Source organism: Parasteatoda tepidariorum, chromosome 4, assembly GCF_043381705.1.
Source record: "Parasteatoda tepidariorum isolate YZ-2023 chromosome 4, CAS_Ptep_4.0, whole genome shotgun sequence".
Classification (NCBI taxonomy): Eukaryota; Metazoa; Arthropoda; class Arachnida; order Araneae; family Theridiidae; genus Parasteatoda; species Parasteatoda tepidariorum.
Window position 1 is genome coordinate 79,383,833 of NC_092207.1, and position 27,177 is coordinate 79,411,009.

Consider the following 27,177-nt stretch of genomic DNA (forward strand, 5'->3'; position numbering starts at 1 on the left):
GGGTGCAAAGTCAAGACTATTCAACCCTTTAAAAATCAAAGCCCACGATCAAATAACTAATCTTGACATTGATAGGAAGACAGCCTCTACTCTCATCAGACTAAGAACAAAACATCATAAAAACATGAAAATTTCTACAGATGAGACTAGAAAATATCAAAACTGTGGCAACTTTCTTAATGTGGAACTGACACCATATCATGTTTTTAACTGCCCTGCAGTCGCTGCAGGCCTTCACCTCTTAAACTACCCCACAGAAGTGGATTTGTATTCTTTTAATGCCATAGAAATACCAAAAACTATTCAAGCACACCATGAAATATGATTCAATAGAGGATACGACACCAATCAACCAACCAAATCACTTGTATATAGGACATGTTAACTTGATTCTATCACGAGGTACCTTTTGATAGATGAAGGTTGACATGGTCTGTAATATATAATCCCCACATTGGTGACCTGCGGACGTGATAAGAACTTGCTAATATCGAAGGATGGTCCACATTAAACAGTTGATTTGCTTAAAAATATACTGCTCAAAGAAAGAGAAAAAAGTCCGGTGAAGTAATAAAGTCTCCCGGTCAATAAACAATATTGAAAAAAAAAATGAGCGAAATGATATGAAGATAAAATATAATGAGCAAAATGGATAAAAATAAATTGACAGCATGAATCAACTAGTGGTATTCGTTCATCGAATTCTATCGCAGATAAAATTCTGGAAGGGAAGTAATGTGGCGTAACTACCACTATAAATATTAAATACCAAATCACTAGTATATAAGACATGTTAACTTGATTCTATCACGAGGAACCTTTTGATAGATGAAGGTTGACATAATCTATAATATATAATCCCCACATACTCATCGATTAGATTTCTGTCATCGATTAGATTTGCCCATTATACACAGCATATAATAAAAATATTAAAATTTATTTATAGGTTTTTATGATCCTCAAGCCACTATACGCAATCAACAGCGTTGCAGCACAGCCAAGGCTTATTTAGTACCTGCTGAAAAAAGGACTAATCTACATATTTTGCCAAACGCCTTCGTCAAAAAGGTATAATGATGCTGATAACTTTTTATTTTACTGAGAAAAAAAAGTATGGTTAAACTATGGCTTTATGAGAAAGTCAGAAAGTACGATGTTCTTACTGATGTGCTTTGAGAATTACTTTTGATAAAATTAACCATAATTGGTTAATTTTACCAAAATCGTTTTATTACCATTTCGTTTGGTAGGAAAGGAATTTAAATTTAGTAATTTTATCATGATACCTTAGAGCAGTGTTCCCCAACCTTTTTATCACCGCGGACCTGTCAACGTTTGATAATTTTACCGCGGCCCTCTAGGGGGTTGATTGTTTATATTTTTGATTATTTTGACTTATTAATTTTAATTAAATTGTATTCAAACATGCCTTCAAAATAAAATACAGTTGCACCAAAAAATAAATATGAAGTGATGTAACATTTTAACTTACTAGAACCTTAAATCAATGAGAACCCTTTGCAATGAGACTGTTCCATCTGGGGGGTAATCGGTAACAATGACACCTGAAGTGTGTTGCTTAAGTCCAGTTTATTCCGATGCTTTCTTTTGGTTGCTGTTACTGCCGAAAATCCCGCTTCATACAGATAGGTTGTTGGAAATGGCAACAAGGATTTAAGTGCTGTAGTGACAATCTCGGGGTATTCTGCCATGTCTTTAATCCAGAACACCGGCAGAACGTAGTTTTAAGGCCGCCGTCATTTGCAATCTCCAGCAGTTGACCTTCTTCCTGCACAAACATGCTAGATTCGCCCGATTTGTTGACAAATGGGTCGCAGATCCATTCCTTACCAGATATTTTTAATTTTGGGTATAAACCAAGGAATTTAAAGTCAGTTTCAATGAAATGGGCGGCCCGGTACCATTTGATCCACGGACCGGTACCGGTCCGCTGACCGTCGGTTGTGGAACACTGCCTTAGAGCATTATATAATAGCCATTTATTTGGTAAAATTTACATTTCAGATTCGTATTTAAATTAAATGTCTAGTAGTAAGAACTATTATTGTGAAAACCAGAATATTCTATTTCTTTGTCCCAAGAATGAAAGAATTAGCTAATTTTTATGGTTTAATGATGTTTCATTCTAATTTTTATGATTAACGAATTTTACGTTCGATGGTCAATAACAGAAAGAAAACATCATTACTTTTTTGGTCCTCTATTTTGTCATTTTATAAATTATTTAGTATACGCGACTGTAATAATAATTAAAAAAAAGATATGTGTTCTTATTTTAAGTGTATTTTTTAAAAGCAAGGTGTACGGATTAAATTTATTTCATATATATCTTTCTTAAAAAAGGGATTTAACGGTACATATGTAATAAATGCTTTTAATTTTTAAAAATTATCTAAGGAAATGTCTCTTTCACAGTCAGAAATGGGACTTTTTTTTCCATCTTAACCATATTCTTCCATGCATGTATTTTTTTTAAATATTTTTTTCTTTCTATTTACTGATATGTGTTTTATTGAACCATGCTACGAAATTTTAATTTTTTCAGCCGTAAATATTTTTGTAAATTTAAACTTTAAACACTTTGAAAGTGGAAAAAAGTAATCAAAGTTATTTTTAAAATTAAACTCTGTTTATTAAGTTCAACAAAATATATTTTATAGAATCAAAAAGTATTCAAAAATGTTTATTAGTTGCTTCATAAATAAGGAAATTGCGTTTATATAATTTCAACATGGAGAAAATCGAATCTCTTTTTTTTGTTAGTAGAAAACTTATAAGCCTTTCTTTTCGTCTCATTTGTAGATCCTCATCGAGAATAACAAAGTTGTGGGTGTTTCGTATGATGTAAGTGGCACAACTTATTCCGTGAAGGCTAAGAAAGAAGTTATAATGTCAGCTGGTTCAACGAATACTGCTCAATTGCTAATGTTGTCAGGAATTGGTCCAAGGGAAGAGCTCGAAAAACATGGTGTGAGTAGCGAAATCGGATTAAAATGCAATTATTTTAGGCAAAGGTGCCTTTTGTTAATTTTGAAAAATCTCTAAGAAACAAACAAAAATTCGAACATAAACACACACATTAGAATTGCAAAGGAAGAAAAGCAAATTATATATTTCAATATTTCATTAAAATAAAATTTCGATAGTGCTTTTAAATAACCTTTTCTAGAGTCGAGATGCTTTTAATTATTTAATTTTATTTAATAAAGAAATCTCTAAGAAACAAACGAAAATTCGAACTTAAACACACACATTAGAATTGAAAAGGAAGAAAAACAAATTATATATTTCAATATTTCATTAAAATAAAATTTCGATAGTGCTTTTAAATAACCTTTTCTAGAGTCGAGATGCTTTTAATTATTTAATTTTATTTAATAAAGAATATTTTTGAGATTCTCGAAGATTTTGAGAAGAAGCAGGTAAGCGGGGCGTTTTAGTTGTGCATAGTTCCAGAACAATGCTATCTCTTGAATAGTATATATTTTTTATTTTTTTATTTTTTTTTAAATGGAGACATATTAATGGCGAATTACTGTTGCTGACTAACTTTATCAAGCAAAATCGCTTGAAAGAAATAAGATATTCTCATAAATATAACAGGAACAGTTAAATAATTTTGTCTGCGAGAGTTGCTAGAAACGTTGGGAAAATATAAAAACAAAAATAATGCGATTCACGTAAAAAAAAAGTTAAATATACGACGCGTTTTCGAAAAGCAAAGATACAATGCTGCATTACTCACTTGAGGAAACTTTAATTGATTAAATGTGCATTACAATTTCTTTATTGCTACATGCCTTATTTGAGATAGTTGCCGCCATTAAAAAAGAATTTATTAATTCTGGGTACGAGATTTTGTATAACACAGTCATAGAATTTAGCCGCCACATTTCAACTTCAGTTTTGTTCTCAGCACCGTAGTGAAAGTTTTGTCCTGGTGGATGGTTTTTCAGGTAAAAGAATAAATCCGGGCTGTATGGCGGATGGTCCGAAATTTTCTATTTGAAACTTTTGAGTAATGCTTAGGTTTGAAGTGCTATGTGAGGACGGAGCGCTGTCATTCAACAAGCAAACTCCGATTGTCAGCAAGCTTCCACTGAATTTTTATAATTTGTTATTTGTTTTGAATTGTATGCCATTCTTATACCATTTCATGGCTTTTTGCAAATGTAAACTTTGTATTGTGAGACATACTTTACATCTGGCGGGATACTGAATTGTTGCATGCTTTATAAAGACGCGCTGCTGAAACAAGGGCTCACCATAAAAATAACGAATGATCTGGAGGGAAAAGTGAAATATCGAAGGTTACAGTCCATATTGCCAACGGACTCACATGAAATTTTTCTTTGCCGTTATCGAAGAAGTATCAAAAACGCGGCATATTAAGTAATATTTTAAAAAGTAAGAAATTAAACATGTAAATAAATTGTGTGACACTTGAAAAAATTATAAAAATGAAAAACTTAACACCATGTATGTGGGCAGTTCTAAAAATGCAGCATAACACTGATACAAATTTCAATCTCAATTCTGTACTTAGTATAAATTGAGTTTGAATTTAATTCAAATTTGAGAAATTGATTCATTGATGTTGACAAAATTGATTCATTGATGTTTGGCGCAAGAGCCATGTTTTGTAGCCATGTAATACACTGCTGAAACTAGGTTTAAATAGTAGCTTGCTTAAAACTGAAATGTCTTGTTTAAAATCAGCTTAGTAATGTTATAATTATTATTAAAAATTATTGTGCACTAAATTAGTAGGTAAAAGTTTAATTCTTTGTAAAATGTTTAGGGTGAATTTATAATTCTGCCTAGGGAGGGAAATTAACATAAATTATTGCAAAAATTTTTAATTTTCACCTTAAAATCATTTATTTTAACTAAAAAATTCAATTTTTGACACTTAGGATTTTAACTGATCCAGTTTAACAAAAAAAGTGTTTTTTTTTTTAAAATTTCCAGTTTTGAAAATAGAAGAATAAAAATAACTGTCTGAGTACTTTAAATATTCTTAAAACATGACAACACTTCATTAGTTACGTATCACAGTGTGATATACTTACCTTTTTCTGATATCGCATATAGATAGTATTATGTAAAAAATAAAATTGGGAGAAAAATAGCATGTATTTATAGTAATGTAATATATTTTTAATATATATATTTTCTTATATTATCTGAATATGGTAATATATTATTAATTAGTGATGTGGCATTTAATTGTATAATCCGAAGTTTAAAAAGCATTCGATTTTCAGATACCAGTAGTTGCTGATTTGCCGGTCGGAAAAAATTTGCAAGATCACTGCGGAGCTATTTTAAATTTTGAACTGGATTCAAGTATTCCGAATGCAGCGGAGAAGCTATCTAACACTACTAATATTATTGATTACATTAATAATAGAAAAGGTTTGTGTATTATCAGGAATTTAAAATTTAAAATTTAAATTTTGTTTTTACAGAATAAGAATATTTTCTTGATTATTTTTTAAAATAGCGTAGTGCAGTACGTATTGCATCGAAATGCACTGTTGTCAAAACATTTTATTCTTATTTTTAATAACTTTTTTCAGGTCCTCTCTCTTCCATAGAATTCGTGTCAGTGATGGGATTTTTAAATAGCAAATCTATAAGACCACAAGTAGATGATCCTACTTTTGAAATTTATTTCATAGAATTTCCGGCTTCTACGGCTCAGTCGCAGTTTGGATTGACTACTGAGGTACATTTTAATTGTTTCACATTTTTAAGCAGTATAATAACACTTTAATATAAATATCACAGTGTAAATGATAACTGTTTTTATTTTAAAACTAGGAGGCTCAGCTCGTCAACCCTAGTAATTGCTTCTCATTCATTGTTTTTTTTCCTTAGACGTCTATATTTGCCACTAAAATAACCCTGAAAATTTTGTTTTAAAAATAATACGAAATTTGAAGCAATTTATTGTAAAATATGTTAATCGTAACGAAATAAAGAATTAACTAGATTCGCAAAATAATCATCTGTACTTGAAAAAAAAAATGTTTGTAACTAAGGAATACAGATTGTGTTACTCAAAGAGAAGAAATAAACATGAAGTAATTTTTTTTTGAGGAGACTCACTACAATTCAATTAAATAACGTTTTTTTAATCGCTCTATATTAATTATTTTGATTTTTAAAAAAGATCTTCATAAATGTTGAGATTTATATGTGGTAACTTTCGACCTCTCTCTATCTCGCTCTTCTTTTGCTACTTTTGACTCGAGCGCGAGTTTGTAAAATAAAAATCTTGTAAAGAAAATATAAATTCTCTACAACAACGAATAAGAAGTGAATATTAAGAAAAAAAAACTGGGAAAAATTCCCATAAAAGTATTTACATTTGTTATAACTTTAGAACAATTCTCAAAACTAATTTAAATTTTTTTTAAAATTTCATTGTCTGTAATTTCAATTTACTTCGTAATTTTAAGCTTCCAAGTCTTATAGTTTTTCCCCAGCGAACAAAAATGTAACATTGAATCTAACAAACCAAAAACTGGGGGATCGGCAGCTCTTGCAATTTTTTAATATTGACAATGTGGAAAATGAAATATTTTAAATTTATGCGATTTAAAGGAATTAAAACATAAAAGTAAACAATCAAAAATAGTAGATATATACTCATTGTATTAGATATTACTTTCTAATGGTTTTTGCCACTCTCAAATAACGATAGCCACTTTAGAATTATTTCGCATCTTTTATATACTTATAAAAAATAAATTCAAAGTTTAACAGTTGTATAGGAGCTTGACACGAGTAGGATTGGTATGGGATAAAAATTTTCCCATTTATTTTTAGCAATCATATAAATCCTGATAGTTTTCGTCTTTAAATCTGATAGTTTTGATCTCCTGACTGTTATTTAACAACTGTTAACAATTTTTGTTACTTAACAACTCTTAATGCAACTGTTGCGTCAAGTTTAGCCTATCTAAACCCAGCGCTGTCTACGCTTATTTTGAAAATGCCGCAAAACGTCAATATGGAGAAAAGCTGCAGCTTAGTGAAAATGAAAAGAGTTTGTGGTCTAACTTTTTAATATTTAAAAAACTTACTCCTATGATGCATTACCAGGGCTCATAAAAATTTGCAAAAATTGAGAATACGGCAGTAGTTTTGATAATTTTTATTTAGATCGAAAAACGTCATCAAATTGGCGAATTTTAAAAAAGCTTAATATCTTTTAACATATTCAAGTTATTTGTCTGTTCTAAAGTACAGATAATTCTTCACGGCAAGATTATATATATAGTTTAAAATCATCACATTGCTTCAAGTGCAAGGCACTTAAACTATGGCGTTTTTATTTTCCTTGGAGACAGATCTTCGAAAAATAGGGTTAGTATCTTCTTTGAATGTCGGAATACTTTTAGTTCATTTTTCAAAATAAGACGAAAAGATGAATCTGCTTAGACCTGGTACTGGTAATTAAGAAATTAGAACAAAAATCCTATAAAGTTTAATTTTTCTATTGTTTAAAGCACTTTTTTCTATATTTAGAAAAACATAAGCGTCACCTCTACTGCAGTGTTTGGTCTTTACTATTATATTATGTTTTTTTTAGGCGAAAGTTATAAGGCACAGAAATTTGAAATTACGAAAGAGTGTAGAAAAATGTACAGATAATGCGATTGAATAAAAAAAAATAACATTCGATAACTAGTTTGTGAATCTTGTGGTGAAAATACTTCGTGAGCCACTCTGCAAACAAAAATACAGAGTTGAAATTTGGTAAAATCAAATGACTTTTTCGCTTTTTTTTTTTTTTTTTTTTTTTTTTTTTTTTTTTTTTTTTTTTTTTTACGTTATTTTTTATTTTGCTATGCTAGAAGATAAGACTTAGATTCTCGAAAATGCGAAGGTCTAGAGAAAAATGTATGAGAAGTAAAGAGGGATTTGATAATCAGTTGGAGAATTATCAACTGGTTGGTTTACCCTATATATATCACAATTTTTTAAATTCAAAAGACTAAAAAAATGATAAAAGCTGTTTTTGGCATGGCTATTATTATTTATTGCCAACAAGTAAAATTACTTTTCATTCATCACTTACTGTGCGATCACGCACAATTAGCATTTTCTTCAAATCTAAATAATCAATAATTTCAGTCACGTTTTACTCAATTACAAAATGCTCTGAAATAAATTAAATAATTCTCTTTTATAAGCAATGTGATCCCCTTTTTTGTTTGAAATATGTCGATGAATAAGAGGCAATTACGGGAGTTAGTGAGCTAAAAGCGAACAAAACTGTAGCCTCTTCGTTATACATAAAATGAATCTAACGGAGAGTTACACTTTCAGGCTTATGAGCAGATATATGGTCCCTATAGTGACAAACCAGCGTATTTTTGTCTTTCTCAACTTTGTCTTTCTCAGTAGAGGAACCGTCACACTCCAATCAGCCAACCCATTTGATCCCCCTCTTATAGATCCAAATTATTTCGCTGATCCTAGTGACTTGGATGCTGTGGTTGAAGGTAATCTGCTATTGAAAAATAAAACTTCAAAATACAATAAAATGTGTCTAATTGAACACTCTTGTAAATTGACCTCTATCCAAGAGCCGAAGTTATCTATATAATAAAAAGATAACCTTTATAATTTAACCACCTGCCTATCTTGTGCGCTGACCACTGAATTAAAGCAAATTTGCTGAATAATAATGAATGCTATTCTAAACTCCTGACTCCCCCCAATTTGTTTTTCTTCTGGAAATTTATTAGTGCAACGAAGGAATTTGTAAATTTATATCAAAGATATTTGCAAGAGCAAAAAAGTACTCAAAATTGATTGAATGAATAAAACGTTAATTAAATGAATAAAATGTTAATTCTTTTTAATTACATAAGTTCTTGTGTAATGACGTTTGAAGAAATTATGCATACATGCAACAAATAACTTGTATGCAAGACTAATAAAATTTTTTTGTTGGATTTTCCTTAAAAAGACAAATCAGCTCAATATGTAACGAATTGTAAATCATTCTGATAGTTAATTTCCTTTCTTAAGATTTATGGAGTATTTGCTAAATAAAACTTATGCGCATGTTTACAAAAAATCTGATTTTAATTTTCTTTAATTCGGTTGACAATATGTAAGAATAAGAAGATATGAGAAATTATAAAAAAGAACGATGACTCATTATCTTCTATAAACTGACCACCAGTGTAAATTTATCCTAAAGCAGTGCACCTCAAGTGATTAGCTAACACGGGTTTCACTGTACCACCAAAAGGTGGACAAAAAATAGAATAGAAATATATAAATATACAAAATACGTGTTTGAGCACATATAAATCTTTAAAAAGTTTCTATAGTTTTATGCACACTTTGCAGTTTTCTTACTATTCTCAATTTTTGGCTGATTAGGAATGAAGTTATGCTATAAAATTGGGACGAGTAAATCAATGGAGAAAGTAGGATCAAAGCCATTCAGCACAACATATCCAGGTTGTGAACAGTTTGAAATAAATGGAGATGATTATTTCAGGTGTGTTGCTCAATCCGTAGTAATTACAACGGGTCATCCAGTGAGTACTACTAAAATGGGAGATTCAAAAGATCCTAGTACCGTTGTAGATCCGCTATTAAGGTAAAAAACATTTTGAACTAATGAAATTCAGAATCATAATTTATTTTTCCTTGGCAACACATTTTTATAATTTTAATTTTATCCAAATACATCTACGAATTCGAATGCTTGAATTTTGAGGGGTGAAACACTTTGCATATAATTTTTATTATAGTCATTATGTATAAGAAATAAAGCAGAATGTTTATATTCACGAGGGTACCTGCTACAAATTCGCAATTCTGAACATATCTACATAAAATTCAGTGGACAGTGAGCAAAATAAAAAAAGGACAACCCTGAATTACTTTCGATCTAATGATCGGATCTTCACGCTCCAGGATTCGATCTTAATGGCTCGAGAGGGTAACTTCGAATATGCTAATTAAGAAGTGCAGACGATATTTTAAGTTATGAAATCAGGCATAAAAACGTACTTTCGCTGAATAAACATCCCATTTCTTTGACGGGTTAGGATTTCTGACCCCCAAAATATAGGAAGTAGCAGCAATTTGGGAAATATGGTCGCAATAGTTTTTCAAGAGAACTCACCAAAGTTTTGACCCCTTAATGTTAATCTTACTTTTCGCGTATTTCACTATATCTCGAGAGCTTTTTAAGCGAATTGAAAATTTTTGCACACAATTATAAAATTTGTTTATCCAGAGATATTGATTTGCGAAAAAGAAATCTTAGTAAATATTTACTATATATCCTTTTTTTTAAATAATGGTCAAGTTTTGTAAAGGTATAACATTTTTTGAAGAATTTACAAAAATATAATTTTACATGGCAAAATACAAAATTTGTGAGAAATTAGTCGAATTTTAAGTATTTAACTTTTTTTTTGAGATTTAATTTCTCAGGAACTTTTTGAGTTTGCAAACCTATTTATATAATGGTGAACAATTTCGCGCAATTTGATAAAAATTTATTTTGCTTATTTTTCGCTCGTTGTGTTTTTCTAAAATTATTATTTTTATTTTTGCTAATGGTTCTGAAATTACTTATTAACAAAAGATTACGTATTACTTTAACAATTTTCATTTCTTTAAAAAATGTTTTTATTTATTTGTCATTAATGTTTTTTTTGTAACTCGTTAGCAGTTTTCTTCTCCACCTCTATATTTCAATCCTCCCTTCCATGCACTCACATTGACGAAGATTTTCTTCCTTACTGGACAGAATCTATAATGTGTCTTTTTTGTGGCTTTATTTGTGCTTTTATCTTGCTTTTTATGTATATCAGCTAAATTAAACAATATAAAATTATGAAAATTTACGTTATATATATTTGTCTAAATGTTACTTATTAAATACTTAAAATTTCAATCCATATTTTCACAAAATGGAGCAACTAGTATTTCTTGTATGCATATTTTAATTCCTATTTTAGTTACTTTATAAACTTAAAACAAAAATATTGGTAAAATAGCATGGTGTTCCCTTAATATGCATTTTTAGAACCACTAGCAAAAATGAAAAAGGAAATATACACATGAAGGGTCGAATACTAATAATTAAGCTAAGGGAAAAACATTATCAAAATCTTACAAATCACATTAGAGGAAGACGAATGTATTAAACATTAAAATAGGTTTAATTGAAGATCGAAACTTAAAAGATGATTCTAATAATCATCTTTCTAAATTTCTCAGATTCCTTCTGCTATCAATCATGTTTTGTTGATCGATGAAATTAAATCTTAGAACTTAATTTATAGTTTGCAATTGCACAGGTAAAGCAATCATTTTTTACTTCAGCTAATAGCATAATTTCTATTTTATTTGTTTTTAGGGTGAAAGGAATTCAAGGTCTTCGTGTTGTTGATGCCTCAATCATGCCTATCATTCCTTCAGGAAACACTAACGCTCCAGTCATCATGGTGGCTGAAAAGGCAGCAGATATTATAAAATCTAGCATTAACTATTGTAAAGCTTAAGCTTAATTTTTTTTTTATCTTACAAGGTACCTTTTTTCAAAACATATTTTTGAGGACAGTAATACTAAAAGTAATAATTGCTTTTTTCCTATTATACTAGTTAGAGTTTCAGAAGAAAAAAACAATGTATCACTTTAAAAGCTATAAATTAAAAATACCAGTGAAAAATTATAAAATTTGAAGTTTTTTTTAAACTTTTCAAAATTACTTAATATTTAATATTCTTTAAGTTTTTCAAATGATTCACATTTCTTGATATTTGATGAGCGAAAGTTTGTGCGGTCTCTGGTTCGTTGCTGAACTTTAAATATCTTTGTATCTAAGCTCGCCAAACTAAAAATAAAAAATTCTAAATACATTAGTTTACTTTGTTTTTTTAAAAAATACACAGAACACACAAATTCATACACATAATCAAACGCATTCATATTAAATATTTTAAATCACTTATGAAAATATCTACAAAAATTACAAAGCTCTATCTTAAACAGAGAAAAAAAGTCTCAATCGAAAACACTGACAACATAGAAAATAAAAGATCTTTAAGCATTATGTACAGAACGTTTTAGGATAAATTAGGAAGTTATTTTCATATGGAAGTCTATGCAGAAGCATAAAGTTGCTGTGTACTTGCGTTAAGCTTTTATTCAAATTAATCAGCTACACAAGTCTTTAATACAATTTTCGAATATCCGGAATAAAGACTTAGTTAAACTAAAGTTGTGCGAAGAATATTAAATACATTAAGTAATTTTAATTTTGTTACGTTCTACTCTTTTCCTTACTAGTTAACTATTGTTTGATGCTTGAAATAGCACTCTGTCGAAAACGTCATGTAATTGGATAAATCGTACCACGTGTGCAGTTCTAATTCGCGCAGGTACGATTTAGGAAACAACGTATTAACTTCAAACTACTGAATAGGTTGAGTTTTAGGCAATTTAAACAGTACTTTACCCAAATTGTCTATAAGCTGTAAAACTATTTCTGGACCAACTTTCTTCTAATGGCAAATTTCTCGGCCGGGATAGTCTTTTTGGTAGAGAGCTGGATTCAGGTTCGTGAGAATGGAAGTTCGATTCCTGCCAGCCGAAGACTCCCTGTGTAGTAACTGAAGACTGGTGTGCGTTAAATTGGTCGGGTCACAAAATCCTCCATGCTCCCATAACAAATTATACCTCGGGGGGATGCACTAGATTTAGAAATTGATAGTTTTCTGGTTCAGGTCAAAATCATGATCTGTGGATGAATGAATGGTTGAACGAATTAATCGAACCAGTTTCCTCATTTCTAAAATCAAAGAAGAAGTAAGTTGGTTATTTATCCAAAAAAGATGTTGTCTTAAGCAGCACATACAAAAGTCCCGCTTGAACATTGTAGAACGAAACATTATGTTCTATTAACATTTAATAGGTTTATAGTTTTGCAACTGCTTTTGTAAAGTTCAAAAATGTAATATTTATGCTATTAAACAGTTGCCTTGGGTTACACATAGTCTACTTATTTACGTAATCATGATCACTCCATATTTTTGAGATCAGTACCACGAAGAAAAAATTAATTTTCAGTACTTAATGAATATTATTATAGAAAAAATAATATAGGTAGCTGAAAAACTGCATTTACTTATAAAAATATTTTAAATGTTATTGTCCGTGGTTTGTTGTTACGGTCTGGGAGACATCCCGGAGGATGATCCGAAGACATCCCATCACAATTTTGATCCTCTGCGGAGGGGATGGCACCCCCGCTTCGGTAGCCCGACGACCTGCACGCAAAGTCGAGCACTTTACGGTAGAACAGTTTAACGAGGACCAATACCGCACACCCTCGGTCCCTACGCAGACTGATCCAAGTGGTCACCCACCCGCACACTGACCGTAGCCAGTGATGCTTGACTTCGGTGATCTGCTGGGAACCGTGTCTTAACGATCAGTCCACTGCGGGACCCGTGGTTTGTAGAAGATAAAAATTAAAATGGGAAAAGTGGTTCCATTTAGGCGATCTTTCTATGAAGTGAAAGTTGTAGTTGATGAGCTTTGGATGCGAAAAATCAATTTATTATAAAAAAAATTTAAATTAGTTTTAAAAAATGGTAGGTACTTTATTTACGTCGCCCTAGAGCTGCACAATAGGATATGGGCGATGGTCTGGGAAACATACCTGAGGATGATCTGAAGACATGGCATCACAATTATGATCGGAAATAAGATGGAAATTTTGAGACTGCTTTCACTTAAATAATTTCAAATATTTTCAACACTATTTAAATTTTAGATTNTACAGTTGGAAGAACAAGTGATCAAATTTTCAGGACATTTGGATGTATATAAAGTAATTAAAAACGTCATTAAAGAAGGTTTTATTTGAGTATCATTGGGGGGTATAATAAATTAATAATGAGTTAAATTGATTGTTATTAGGTATTAAAAGTTTTTCAATAATATTTACTGTAGCAGTTTTCGAAAATTAATTTAATGACAGATAGTTTTTTTTTTAAAAATTATAACGTAGCTTTTTTGTACGACCATGTTGGATTAGTGGCCATAACCCACATAGCACCGTTACCAAATAGCAGAAAATATGTGAAACTCATGGTGACTCCCTTGTGAAGTCACGTGTGGATTTTACGAATAGGTTAAAAAAGGTTCTTGGGATGCCAATACGAAACCACAATGAACCATTTAATTGCCCAGTAATGTCACTGTATGACAAAGATGTGACATATTCACGTCCTAACTTTGCGTCTTAGCAGGGTCATACGGTGACCCTTATAAGACGTAAATATATCACAGGTTGCTAAAATGGAATGTACAAGTGATCCGAGTGGATCCGCTATTAAGGTAACTTACGTTGCATTATTGATTTAAATAATAATTTTTCTATCTTCATAAATGAAGTCAGTTTGTTAATGCATCACTTTAGCTGCATTCATAGCATGGATAAATTTGGATAATGAAAAGACTTCACACTAAAAATAGGTTCAATCAACTCAACTTTTAAGATCTGCTTTTCAATCGCAATCTTCTTATACGTCAACTTTTCTGGCATTAACTGATTTTTGCCGCTGGATTAATTCTGTATTCCCGGTAAAATAATGTCATTAGATTTAAATTTTCTTGCACAAAGCAAAAAAAAAATAAATGAATAAATAAATAAATAAATGAATGAATAAATAAATAAATGAATGAATAAATAAATAAAAAAATTATGAAAAATAATCATAACTTACTATATATTAGCCTTAAGCTCTTAGTGCGGACCGAAGCATATTTTAAAGTTCAGGAAGTTCGAATATGCGAATACTTATAGGTGTCAATGCATCAGATGCTATATTTTCCATATGCCATGTTAAACTTTAGAAAATTAGGTATTCCAATTCTCCTTTTGTGATGCTATTATTTAATATTTTGGTATATTTTTCTTTTATTTAAGTTACATAAGTTAACAAATTTAAAGTTTTAAGGATTTTTAGAACCTTATCAAAACTGATCAAGGCTTCCATAGAAGCTTTTATTAAATTTTATATATGTATAAAGTATCATGCAATAAAGTATTATGTCAAAAAGCTATCAAATACTATCCCATTTGCAAAATTTTAAGACATATTATAAAGCAATATCTTATTGTCAATTTTATAAAAATTACTTTTAAAGTGTTTTGGTATAAATAACTGAGCTTTTGGTCTTCCCATGAAGCCGGAAACGTGGTAAATTTTACCAAATTCAAATAAAATTCCAACATTGTTTTTGCTCCACCCTACTCTTTACAACTAATAATAGCTATTTTAGAATATAATTGGCAGTATAAAAGAAAATGAAGTATTTGCATTAAAAGTTTGACATTTCGTTTCAATTTATTGGAATTCTTTATTTCAATGTCGATTTAGACTAAAACTTCATAAAGCAAAAAATTGCTCTTTAACGTATTTTACTCATGATTAATTTTCCAAAAATGTAAATAAAAGTGCTTTTATAACTGAAATAATCGTTTCAATTCATTTGTTTTCATAAAATATTCCATGAGAAAGTATTTTTCAAGAAAGCATTTGAGGACTGCTTATGTTTACTCGTATAAGTTACTCGTATTAGTTATAATTTAGAAGATGAGTTATTGTGGAATCACAATCGTTTAAAATTAATTTAAAATTATGGTTTATTTCAATTGTTATAAAATGTGTAGAAAAAATTATAAATATTTAAGATTTTTTAAAACTTTATTGTTTTATTATTGTTTAATAGATAAATTAATTAGTGCTGAGTTAAAGAGCTAAAATAAGGTAACTAAAATAATTTCAAATATTCATGTTTTTTTATAGTATTAGAACTGTACCGTTACCCCTCTAGCTGTGATCTCTAAATTTAACTTTAGTAACGGTTACCCAGGTTATACAGTAGGCAAGTATCGAATGAATTACAGGAAACTCTTAACATTTAAAACTCATTTTTATTGCAACTCTAAATCTTCAAAAAACATAATTCCACACACTTCCACATGCTAACATGGGAATAAACACTTCCCTTTATACATGAATGAAAACAACATGCAATCTTAAAACACTTAAGCATAACCTTCAATTCATACAGTTTAAAAAAGACATTTAAGAAATAAAAACTGCATTTGACATTACTAAAAGCACTTAATACTTGGTTTATGATGTCTATAAATCACACTTAAATACTCATTGTTCTCCTGTACAAAAAATAAAACACAGCATAAACAGTTCAGAATTTACGGTATATGATTCCTCTAAAACGTTAACGAAATAAAATTTAAAGTTTTATAAGTGCCCAAAAGAATTTACTGTTCGCCCTCTGGAAACGCCCACCGGAATGGTAGATGAGCTCGTGGGCAAACTCCTCGGCTAGGATCTCAAAATTTCTCCAGATATTCTAACTTCATTAGGCTTAGGCATGTAGAAGGGGAACATCGGACTTCCAGCATAGATACGTTCGGACTTGGCCCACCGTCTCGAAGATATCGGCCTTCGGCTAATCACGGTCGTTCTTCCCGCTAGAGACTCCAGTTTAGCTTTCCTTAAGTTCCCGATCCACTATCTCCGAGGTGCTGTCACGGACGCGACTTTACACATTGTCGACTCCCGGGCACCTCCACTCGCCGCGGTTTTATTTGTCAACTGTTTCACCGCCTTATCTAGTAACCCTCACTCAGAGGCAACCCTACGCTCGCCTCAATACAGCACTCGTAAAAGTCATAAATGAATCTTCGCGCTCATGGATATTTTTAAAAGTTGCTTGTTGAATTAAGTTAAAATTTTATCCTCGTTTAAGACTAGAAAAATTCAAATAACGAGAACAAAATACTTCGTNGAACTGGAGTAGAGAACAGAGTGCCTGTCCGCGAAGCGGACAATTGACTCCTTCATCTGAGGTGATGCCCGTGGGCGCCTGTAATGATGTCGATGGAGAGAAGGGTAGAGTGGCGAGCGAAAACGCAGAGGCGGAAGTCACAAATTAGTTTAAACTAAGAGTGAAGAGTCCTAATATATGGTGGTTACTAAGTAGTAAGAGTGGCAATATAAAAGTTAGGTAAAAGACTAGGGGTGGTATGCTCGCGAGTCAAGGATCACCCTTCTGGTCATTTCACCTCTCTGTGAGCATCCATATGCCTTTAGCCACACTCTTCACTTCTCTTTTATCTTCCCTTCAGCAAGGCGAAAGAATCTAGATTGACCTGTTTACCAAATCTAGAGTCATCCCGCATCCGGCGGACGTCAGAACCAAAAAAAAAAAAAAAAAAAAAAAAAAAAAAAAAAAAAANTGAGAAAAAACAGTCATAAATCCACTAATACCCTATAGAAGTTATAATACCATCCTCAATAAATATTAATAAATTTAGTTCCCCAGATTTCACCCCAAAAATCTCATTTTAAAAGACTAATTCAAAATTTCTAAAAAAATTTCTAAAAAAAATATCATTATTATGATTGAATTTAAACTTTACCATAGTGGTGCCTTCTACAGAAAAATAATCTATCTTTAAAAGTATTGAAAAAAAACTATAATAAATTTCTATTTATTACAGAACACGTAAAAATTAATATACTATTTATTAGATTTTCTGTTAAAATTATTATTAATTAATAAAAAATAATATATGTTTATTATTGATATACAATATTTATTATGAGAAAAACTGATAGAACTATTGATTATTCTGTTTATTGAAACAACTTTGTAAATTTATGACTGTTATCATCAAGTAGTTGTCACTCTATACTTCCAATAACTAGAAAATTATAATGTTTAGTTGAGTTTAAAAAAATAGGAAAATAAATTATTATAGATTTAATCGTTTGTTTTGCTTACTTTACGTACGTTTTTTTAAAAACTTAGTCTGCATTAGATTAGTATGAAAACTTCATATGCAAGTTATGCTTTTTATTTATATAAATATTTGAAATACTTCAGAATACTTAAAATGAAACATTATATGATATGAATACGAAAGAAACTTTGGTTATGTCAAGATGTTCACAAATAAATGTATTTTAATGCAATATGAAGAAATAAATTAGATTTTACTGCTGAATAAGTAAAAATAAATCAAATGATTTTTGCTGTTTATTAAGACAGATGTTCAGTTCTGAGGTATACATCATCTTATAAAAATTATTCTGATTTTAACTACATTTAGTTTAGTTAAATTTAGTAACTAGAGGAAAAGGTGAAACTTAGGTAAACTTATTTTTAAATGTTCATCAAATTTATTTCAAAATAAGTTTATTTTTTTCATGAGCGAATTAAAATTCAATAAAGAAATCTAGCAGGAAATAATTGTTTTAAATCCCATTTTTCATAATGTAAAAATATCTTTGGACAAAGTTCCGATTTAAAAAAATATTTTTTTTCTAATAAATTGAGTGAAAGAAACTTTATATGTAGTGTAAAAGTGTAAAGAGATATTCGAAGTCAAAGAGAAAAAGAACAGCAAAAACGAAAAAAATTTACTTGGCAGAGCAAAATAATAATTTATTTTTAAATTTTAGAAAGAGTTTTTTTTGTTGTTGACGATATATATTTTTATAGTTACAATATTATTATTCGTTCTGTTTCATTATTGAGTTTTTAAAATTTAAGAATTTTTTTATGCATTTTAAAAATGCAATACTATTAATCTTATAACTTTTTAGTTTTTAATAGCTATAAAACATATTTATTTTCTATAGCTTTCCTCTATCTCTCATATCTCTCTATAACTCAAAATGAAATTTCAAAAAACTGTAAAAAATTTACATTAAGTACAACGGAATAAAAAAATTATTATTCAATAATTAGTTTGATAATTATTAACTGTTAAACTTGATATAAAAAATACTATGCGGGTCAACCTACAGAGTTGAAATTAAACATGCTGTAATGCTCTTACAGCATGTTCTTTCTTAAAACATGCTCTTTTCAAAATTCCAATTTATTCAAAAGTTATTGCTATTTAAAGTACTTTTTTCGTGAATTTTTTCCAATATTTTTCGCTTTAATTGTAGATTATTTATGCCTTTTTTAGAAAATTCTTTTTCCTAACGAGATCGGTATTTTTTTTATTCAATAGCTAGCGCTCGAGTAGATAGAATTCAATCAAAAGTAGTTAAAGTGAACGAGAACAGTGAACGAACATATTGCCAGATATAAATCTTGACATCTATATTGAAATTTTTAAAAATAAAAAAATGAACTAAATATAGAGCAGTAAAACCGTTTCGTATTTGTATTCTTAAGAATATAGTCAATGGCTAAAATTACTTCTCCTTTATTTCGTATTATTGAGTCATAATCAGTATTCCTTAGGTTAATTTTTTACAAGTGCAGATGGCTATTTTTCAAATCCAGGTGATTGTGTATCTCGTTCTAATTAACATATTAAAGAAAGGTTCTTACATGAAGCTACAGCATTATTATATTTTGAAAACAAAATATTCCTTGTTTTTGAGGTAATATTGATGCTTCAGAAAAAAAAATGAGGAACTAAAAACTATTTCGAGGGTTGGAGAGCGGAGAGAGTAGGGGATGGAGTCTCCTAGTAAAATTAAAAAAGGTTACTGAACTGCTGCGTCATACATTAAGAATAAGTGGCATCATAAATTTTACTATGAGTAGTGTGATAAATTTGTTTCAGTCTTTTAATTTAAGAGCTATGATAAAGAAATGTGCATTTCCTGATTTTCATTCAAATAAAAAATTCCATGATAAGGAAAAGTACATTTCCTAGTTTTAATTCTTTTACTAAACATTTATCATTAAACAGATTTAGGTATTCATAGTTTGCAAGCTATTGTTTTTTTACATTTCTCTTATTTTAAACTTTGGTAAATATAAAATTTTCTTATGTGATTTTCTAAATAATCAATATTTATTTTATCTCGTTGACTGAATTGGTGGTTAAAACATATTATTAATGTTCATTTTTCAATGTTTGTTAATGCTGGAAAAATTTTCTTTGAAGAAAATTCGAAATAGAATATAACAAGCACTCGTGATTATTGAAATTAATCAATTTTTTAAATAAAATTAGAGCGAAAAATTTGTTTTAGTCTTTTAATGTAAGAGTTATGATAAAGAAATGGGATTTTCCTGATTTTATTTCAAATACGAAATTCCATGATTTTGTTTCCATTATAAAAAAAGGTACATTTCCTAATTTTCATTCATATACTAAGCATTTATCATTAAGCAGATTTATTTATTCATATATTGCAAGTTATTGTTTTTGCGTTTCACTTACTTTAATCTTTAGTAAATGTACTTTCTTATAAGAATTTCTGAACAATAAATTATTATTTATTTTATCTTGTTGATCAAATTGGGGATTAAAACATATCATTAATGTTCAATTTTCAATGCTTTTTAATACTGGTAAAAGTTTCTTTGAAGAAAATTAGAAATAGAATTGAGCAAGTACTTGTGATTATTGAAATTAACATATTTCCCGTTGACTTAGCGTTCGTGCAACACATTGATGCAATGTTAGAAATCAGAACTGCTGAGACGGTAATTGAAATATTCGTATGTTTCAAACTTATCGACTTCTAATTTCAATTCAAATTTATATTCTATTAAAATTTTTACCAAATTATCGCACAATATTAATTTTCACTTAATAAATATTAATTTGAAATTATATATATTTGTATTTTTTTCACGTACGATTAGAGCTGTGTTTACTTTTAAATTATATTTCTTATTACAACATAAAATAAGAAAAAATAATATAATTATTTTGTACAAATTCCCAGACTGTCACCAATAGCCCATTGTGCAGCTTTAACGTAACATTTAGTGCAGCGTAAATAAAGTTACTGCCTACCAAAATTGAAATCGAGCGAACGAAGAAATCGTTATTATTCGTTCAAAAGTAAAATCAAAGTAGTTAAATATGCCATACTGGAATTTAAAGTAAAGATTTATTTAAAATTAAAATGTATATAAAATTAAAATTTAAAAGTATTTGTTTTAACATTCAAATCAATCATTTTAGTCATTCTAAAGTGCTAAATAATAATATGTGCTATATAAATTTATTAAATTTGAAAAAAGGGATATTTTTCATTCAAAACTAATTATGCCCTCACATTTCATAAAAATTTATTGTTTAATAATTTACGCCTAATATGTAATAATTAGCGGGTTTCATGTAATTTATATACTTTATCAAAATGTATGCAACAATTGATGTTTATTACTTTATTATTTACTATTATTATAATAGATATTATGTTAAGGGAAATAGTGTTAATTATACGAGCTCGCGAATAATGAATAAAACTTTAATTAGCATAAATATATGTCTAATTTAAAACTTGAATTAAAATCGAAACCTAGTCTGACAAAGATGGAACGTTTAAAACACCAAGACGTAAGAGGTGGTTGGGAAACATTGCATTGCGTCATAGTTGTTACGGTAAATGCTTTTTATGTTCTAACATGCATGACACAATCAAAATAAACTGAAAACAATAATATTAAGCAACCTGCTGTTGACCGGAAGTTGTTAAATTTCAATTTTAACTAGTTTCAAGACATGTCAGCTATATTGTCAAAGCTCGTCAGCTATATTGTTCTTCTTTATGCATTGAATTTTAGTAATCATTGCCTGGCAGCGATTAAATCACACATACCACCATAATAAGTATGAGTTTAGGATATTTCGGTTTAGTAGGTAGCAGAAATCTTTAAATTGTTTCCTTCGTAATGAAAGGTAGGTAACATATTCCAATGCTTGATTACGTGCTGTATTATAGCTCTTCAAGCACTATACACACTTCTCAAACCATAACTTGAGTATCTTATAATATATATGTAATTGCTCGAAAAAGACAAACTTCGTCACCAATAATTATTATGATAGCAATCGGCACCATGGCAGTGCTTATGTTTTTAGTTTCTACAGCTATTTAAGAAATGAACAAAAATAAATATAAATAATTGCTCGTAAAACAATTTTTATTTATAGAAAAATACAAAATTATAATAATAAAATAAATAAATACTTAACTTACTAGTTGTGGGTACGTTGTGAGAGATTTTATTGTAGCTTGGTTCGTTTTTGGTACACTCATTGACTTATATATATATATATCTTTATATATACGAAGAGAATGGAATGATAACACATAGCCAATCACAGAAGACTTCTGGTTAGTAACGCACAAAACAGCCAATCAAAATTGAGAACGCATGTGTGTGAAAAGGTAATAATTTTTAATAATGCTGTCAAAAAATACAAAATACAAACTGACCTCACATAAAACTCAGAGGACTTCGAATCAAATAATTAGGAAAACTCTACTATTACGTTTATAAAAAGGAAGATTTATTAACTCAACAACAAAATTATAAAATCGCCATTCCAAAAAAAACAGCAAAAAAATCTCTCACTTGTTACGTAAAGCTATTCGCGATCGCAACGCTCGAGTACGCCGTCTAGCGGGAGCCTGTAAATATCAGACATTAATTTATCACGTTTTCATTTAGTTCCATCAAAGTCATTGACTGAATCAGACGCCATTTTTTAGCAGCAAATAAGAAACAAAATTTCCCTAAGGAAAAGGCCGAAGAACTTGAAAAAAATCTCCAGAATATTAGTAAATCTTTCAGGAACAGAACACGCCAAACATTTGAAGAAAAATTCCTCAATAATTTTTAATTTCTATTATCAACAAACTTGCAACTGATGACTTCCGATTTCGGATACTGTTACAGATGTGTGTATTAAGGTAAAATGCATTTCTTCTGTCTTCAATTCATTACGAATTAAAGTGAAGTCAACATTGCTTTCGTCATTCCAGTGAATAAATATGAATTCAGAACATACAGAATTGTAATAGTTATAGCATATTCTTCTTCGTTATAGAATAGTATATATTTCTGTATCCATATAATTCGGAAAACAACAATAAAAAATTATCCAAGTTACTTGAAATAGTGCCATTTGTGCTGATTCTTAATTAATTTAAATCGTTTTCTTGGTAAGTTTTTTTTAATTTTGAAAGAATAAGTTCAACTAGAATTCAGCTATTCTGTTTTTAGCTACATATTCAAATTCATATCAATTATAAAATTTTGCTGTGTAGTATGTTATCTAAAAGTAATGAAGGGATAAACTATGTATCTATTATTTGAGAATAAAGTTTTCAAACAAGGAACTTATCATTTTGGAATTCTCCGGGAATTATAAATCAGGTAAGTGCAATGATTTTTACAATAAAAAATTTGCTTGTAAATATTTTTTTTTCATTTGATGATGGTTCTCTACAGAATGGTTTTTTACGTCTGATTAAGAACTATAAGAATAATAAAAAAAGAAACAATATGAAAGTTTTTATTTCAATGTAAAGAATTCTTAAAATCGTTTTTTTATCCTAAGAATTCTTTATTTTCCGTTTTTTAGTTTATAATTTTTTGATAAAAATTGTTCTCAAAATACTTTTTTTGAAAAATTAAATGGTATAACATTATGTGTTTATGTATACTTCTTGTATATTCCAATGTTTGAAGTAATATGATTCAGAAAAGTATGGAATAAAAATTCGGTACTTACGTATTAACGCCACCGCCGCTACAGATTTGGCGGTTTTTAAGTGCCGCCAATCTACACTTAAAATTTTTGCGACAATTCATAAAATAAAACACTTTATTTAAAATCAAAATAGTTAATCGGATTTCGGTGGAAAATGAGCCGATATAGAGTTTAGCATAGATTCAAAACAATCATATCGCCATATGAACTCTGATGAATAAGATTCCAAATGAAATAACATTTCCAAAACGTACGTTTACCAAGATAAAGTTTTATGTTGTGGGAATTGGTACATTTTCGTTTTTTCGGTAAAATATTTCCCTCCTGAAAAAATAAAATTGCATCTTGTTTTGTTTTTGGCAAATCCCAAAGACGAATATTCGTAGCACTAAAAATGGCGACAAAAAAGAATTTTTTTTTTGTTTTTGTTTCGTCAGCATTCTTTATTTTACGTTTCTTAGTTTCTAAATAATGATTTTTATTGAAACTTGAAATTTTTTGATAAAAATTGTTGTCAAAAAACGTTGTTTACAAAATTAAATTTCATAAAATTATGAGGCTTATGTATACTTTTTGTTCATTTTAATTTTTGAACTAATATGATTCTTAAAACTATAGAATGTAAAGTTTAAATGGGCCTTTCATGTTATATCATTAAATTTAGTAATACTATTTCTCGGGCATTAGGTTTTAACTCTTATAAGAATATACATATTTTTTTCTGTTAATGTACAAATATTTTTCCGATGTGTTTTGGATATTCCTTCTCTAATAAAAAGAGATACCATTTTGTTTTCGGTTGTACAAGAAAGAAGATCAAGCATTTTTCTTTTTTAAATTTAATAAGCCACATTAAAGAAGGAACGTTGCAATGCTACACGCTACATTAACGACGTCTCCAGAGTAACTGAATGACGGTTCATATGGAAATCGCAGGTAAGCGTCTCATACAACAACGCCCCCTATAGTTCGTTGCGATCGCGAATAAAAAGACTGAACGATTATTTATGCAAACGATTATATATGATTATTATGAAATAAACTTTACGCAAACGATTGTTTATGACGTCATTAGATAAAAGTGTGTCATTAACGCAATATTATCCAGTGTTGATTAATAATTGGGTATAATATGAAAAAAACACAACTACTTCCACTTAGAAAATTTTACTAGGAATAACATTAACCTTTTAGTTTAATTAATAAACTGAGTTTTAAATATGTTTACTAAATTCATAAACTTAGATAAAACAACAAAATAAATTATTTCGAAAAGATACAATCTAAGATACAATCTACAATTTCTAATACAATTGCAACCTGGCAAGTAGCGACTTGTAACAACATGCTTCGCTTAATGTTTATTTGTTGCTAGATATCAGGTTCGCAGAAAATGCTATTTGCTAGTTAAATTTAGAAGGAATAACACGACCTGTGACGTAGGTTATAGTGTACCCAATTTTGAGTGGCAATATAAAAACATAGTTCTAAAGTTTTATAATAAAATGTTTTTTTTTTATGGAACTCAGTTATTTATTTTAGAATTCCAATATATTTTAATAGCTCAGATAAATCGGGTAGAGTTAGTGGAAGCACGACTCAAAAAACTATTTACATTCCAAATTATCAAAATATATTGAACAGAGTTTACTTTAAAATACGTATATCTCTTATAAAAAATGCATCGCTGTGAATATCTTAGGCGATATCAACAGCGACATCCAGCTGAACATAATTTAGCAGCACAAAATTACCTGGAAAATAATCGTAGTGCTATCAATACGCGACGCCGGAATGCGCGGCAAAGAAACGTTGAAGAGTCAAGACGTTTAAATGAAAACGAATACATTGGTGAGTCAAACATTATACCCCCTTTTTTCGTTGGAACATTTAGTGATGAGTGTAGAAACTGTAGTGCTCTTTCATTTCCAGCGGAGCATGGCAGAACGAAATTTAATTGCTGCCATCATGGCAAAGTTGAGCTCGCCAATCTGGAATATCCAGAAGTATTAAAAGATCTTTTACTTGGCAGTCATTCTGATGCAATTAACTTTAAACAGAATGTTCGATCGTACAACTCTGCATTTGCGATGGCAGCTTTTTGCCCATCTCATGAAATTTCTTTTAAAGGGATCAGTTGTCTTACTTTTAAAGGTGATGTAAATGTTATCGCGACAACAAGCTTGATCCCTCCTAATAATCAAAATCACAAATTTGCTCAACTTTATATAGGTTTATAATATTGTTTGTATTAAAATTGCTTTATATAAGTTTATAATGCTGATAATAAGCACCTCTGACATTTTGCAATCCTATCATATTCTCTCTATGTGATGTTGGTTCAGAAAAATTACCAGCTAATCTCGAGGAAAACAACTTGAATTTTGTTCGCGAAGCAAACAAAAATGTATTTGCGTAGCAATTATCGGGGGTTAGCGAGCGGAACCCTCTAGTATGTATATATATGTATATATATATATAAATATATTTTATTTTTTTTATTTATTTTTTATTTTTTTATTTATTTATTTTTTTAATGGCGGGCACTTGGAACTATTGTCCGTTGGCCACAGAAAGTGCCAGAACTGCTAACTCTCTTTTCGTTACCCAGTGGGCACCAGTGACGAACATTCACACACAAAGGAGAAAGGACATAGAACGCAGATAGAGAGAAAGAAACGTCCATGCCTTGCCCGAGATTCGAACCCAGAACCTTTCTGGTGCAAGAACAGTTTCCTGCCCCCTACACAGGCCGGTTGGCATATATATATATACATGTTTAAAAATACTGCCCTATTGCTCCCTTCTATTTCATCTATACTCTATCAGCATCATAAAATAATAACCCTGTCCATAATATAATTCCATATCATGTCCATAATATAATTTCTCACAAGAGAGTAATCTTTTTTAACTCCTCTCCTCCTCCACGATAGGGGAGCAACATTTCTGGTGTCTTTCACCCCCCTCACTGATCCTCAGATCAGGGATCATTCAGATGCGCGGGTGTGTAATCAGAGTCCTGATAGTATTTAATACAACTTAAACTATCATTTAAGACTACCTAACAAAATGAATCTAACTAAATACTTAAAATCTAACTAATTATTTATTGTTTAAGTTATTACTTAGGTCATTACTAAAGAGAATCTAAAAAATGGAATCAAAGAAGATACTTAACATTTAACTACTTACTTAACGCTACTCAAATTATTAAAGACAGCCTAACAAAAGGAATTTGTAAATTGTGTTGTTTATTGATATTTTTTAATCTTTTTTTCTCTTCAGAGTTGGTAAAAAGTTTTACACATTTCATTACTAGGGAAATTTAAGTCCTTTTTTTAAAACGAAATTGATTAAATAATTGATTTGATATAGTGCCGACAATAAAAAAGTAACTTTTCCGTTTAAAACTATGTATTAAAATAACTACTTTGACACAATAATAAAAGTAACCTATCAGAAATAAAATTATTTAAATACGGAAAGGTAATGTCCTGATTTAGGTGTTCACAGTTGAAAATGTTCCTATTTCAGACAGTAGGGGAAGGTATAAATTTAGAAT

At 29.5% G+C, this 27,177-nt stretch overlaps 2 protein-coding genes and 1 pseudogene across 2 annotated transcripts in view; all 3 read left to right on the forward strand.

The window, feature by feature from the left end:
• The window catches only part of LOC107437870 (uncharacterized), a 76,800-nt gene that overhangs the window by 2,743 nt on the left and 46,880 nt on the right, over window positions 1-27,177 (forward strand). The window lies entirely within an intron of this gene.
• On the forward strand, window positions 943-11,940 carry LOC122269275 (alcohol dehydrogenase [acceptor]-like; annotated as a pseudogene).
• LOC139425466 (uncharacterized) lies at window positions 25,292-25,852 on the forward strand. Its single transcript, XM_071180391.1, has one exon. The coding sequence runs from the start codon at window positions 25,292-25,294 to the stop codon at window positions 25,850-25,852; it is 561 nt and encodes a 186-aa protein (XP_071036492.1).

What these genes read in the sequence shown, in the direction of transcription:
- LOC139425466 (XM_071180391.1), top strand. Translation starts at nt 25,292, where the DNA reads ATGCATCGCTGTGAATATCTTAGGCGATATCAACAGCGACATCCAGCT.